The following is a 1,952-nucleotide window of genomic DNA, read 5'->3' on the forward strand; positions in this document are numbered from 1 at the left end:
GGCACCAGCGAGCGGGAGCGGGGAACGCTCGGAACCCGGCCGAGTGTGAGACGGGGCTGCAGGAGGAGCTGCGGTCGCGCTGCCTGCCCCAAAACGCGCAGGCGTCGCTGCGGGCCCGACGGGTGAGGGTGTCCAGCCGCTGTGTAATAAAATCTGGAAGGATCGTTGTTCCCACGGCTGTGCCCCTTGTCCATATCGGCGAAGGACATTGTGTGAAGCAGCCCTTGATGGAAGGAGGGTGGGCGCCCCAAAGCTCCAGTGTGTCATCTCGGCTTATGATGTTCCCATCCTGTTGTTGAAAATTATACAACTTTCCTAGTTAAAATTTTTAATGAATTGTTTTAATCAGTCATGAACAGTGTAATTTTCCACCGTAGCCAAGCACTTAGCAAGGTTTGTCATAAACTGCTATTGTGGGAACGCAGGTCAGGAAAATTACTAAAAGTTTTTAAGTTTTGCTAAACCAACCTTGATACACTTCATTGGACTGAGCATGGGAGAGATATTGCTGAAACTGGACTCATGGAATGCAGAATTTATAGTCTGCAAGAACATTTTGCATAACTCAGAGATAAAGAAACTAACAAAGACAATTCAGCAATTGTCTTATCTGGGAAAAAGATAATAAGATAATGTTATAGATACATATTATAATATTGGCTTTTCACCAATATTAAAATAGATTTAAATGTGTGATGTTAAAGTAACTTTCTAACAAAGATATTGTTTTTATTTCTGTTGTTAATTAAGCTTAGTGAAATAGCTGATATAAGTATGCTTGTGTTAAAATGCCTGCTTGGATGAAATAACATCCAATGAACACAGGGTGAGGCCACCTGCTACAGATATGCCAACTATCAGCACTCACCGTCTGAAGGCAGTGTGGATCAAGGCCCAAAACCAGGAGATGATAAGAATGGATTAAAACCACAAGCAAGGAATCTGCATGCTCTAAAAAGGCAGACGCAAGTAGGAGTCATGCTAAACAATTCTTGGAACTTGTAAACTAGTTTGGAGAAAAAGTTTACTATGCATAAGGGTCTATGAATATGTAACAGGCTGATGTAATAGAATGGTATATAAAGGATGTTTCCAAACTAGCAGGCGTGATTTTTCACAGATCATAACAAGACTGAAAATGTAGGCTAATGAGCATGAGAAGTAAGAAATCTGTAACCAGTAGAAGATAAAATACTAATTAATGAAGAGAACTATGTATTTTATAGCAAATGAACATTAATTGCTTTGCTAAAGTGCATAAATAATGAAAAGTTTTGGAAGTGTGCAAATTGTGGAAGTAAGTGTGTAAGTTGCAAGTGTGTATCATAGGTGGAGCTCCCTCTATTCACCCAGCACTGTGAATAAAGTAATGCTGCTCTCTAATCTAAACGTAGAGTTTCATTTATCCCGACGTTTTCGGTGGCAGAGTCACCCTGGGGAACGGGACCTCTGTCCCAGCCACACCCTGCTACGGGAGCGATGCTGTGGAGACGTGCTAGGTGTGGGGCTGTTGCATTCACCGGGCTGCCTGCCAGGATGCGGGAGCCTAGGACTGTCCCGGGGACTCCGGAGCACTGTGGGGACGCGTCTGCCGCCCTGGGGAGGGCAGCTGGGACCACTTGACCCCCGAACCGCCTTCAGGAGCGGGCGCTAAGGCCCGGCATCAGGTCTGGGGACTGCATGGGGTCCCAGCTCTACCCCGGGAGGGGCCGTGGCAGGGGGGAGACACAGGTGTGGGAGGGCAGCTGTGGGCAGGGAGAGGTCCGGGCGCAGGTGTTACCCCTGGCTCGGCTCTCCCAAACCGCAGGGCCAGAACGTAGCGGGCTGTCCCATGCCATCAGCGATGACCAGGATGACCACAGTACCCGGCTAGGAGCAGGGAGTCCCGGAGCGGTGTGTCCCCGTCGGGGTCTCCGGGAACGGACAAGCCGTCCCGATCAGTCACCTCGCGA

At 48.1% G+C, this 1,952-nt stretch overlaps 1 protein-coding gene across 1 annotated transcript in view; it reads left to right on the plus strand.

Moving 5' to 3' along the window:
• The window catches only part of RPS4X (ribosomal protein S4 X-linked), a 6,290-nt gene that overhangs the window by 292 nt on the left and 4,046 nt on the right, over positions 1-1,952 (plus strand). Inside the window, exon 2 of the mRNA XM_014310260.2 lies at positions 9-122. Within this exon, the coding sequence (XP_014165735.1) occupies positions 9-122 (114 nt within the window). The remainder of the gene's footprint in view (positions 1-8; positions 123-1,952) is intronic.

This window comes from Geospiza fortis, unplaced genomic scaffold, assembly GCF_000277835.1.
Source record: "Geospiza fortis unplaced genomic scaffold, GeoFor_1.0 scaffold412, whole genome shotgun sequence".
NCBI lineage: Eukaryota > Metazoa > Chordata > Aves > Passeriformes > Thraupidae > Geospiza > Geospiza fortis.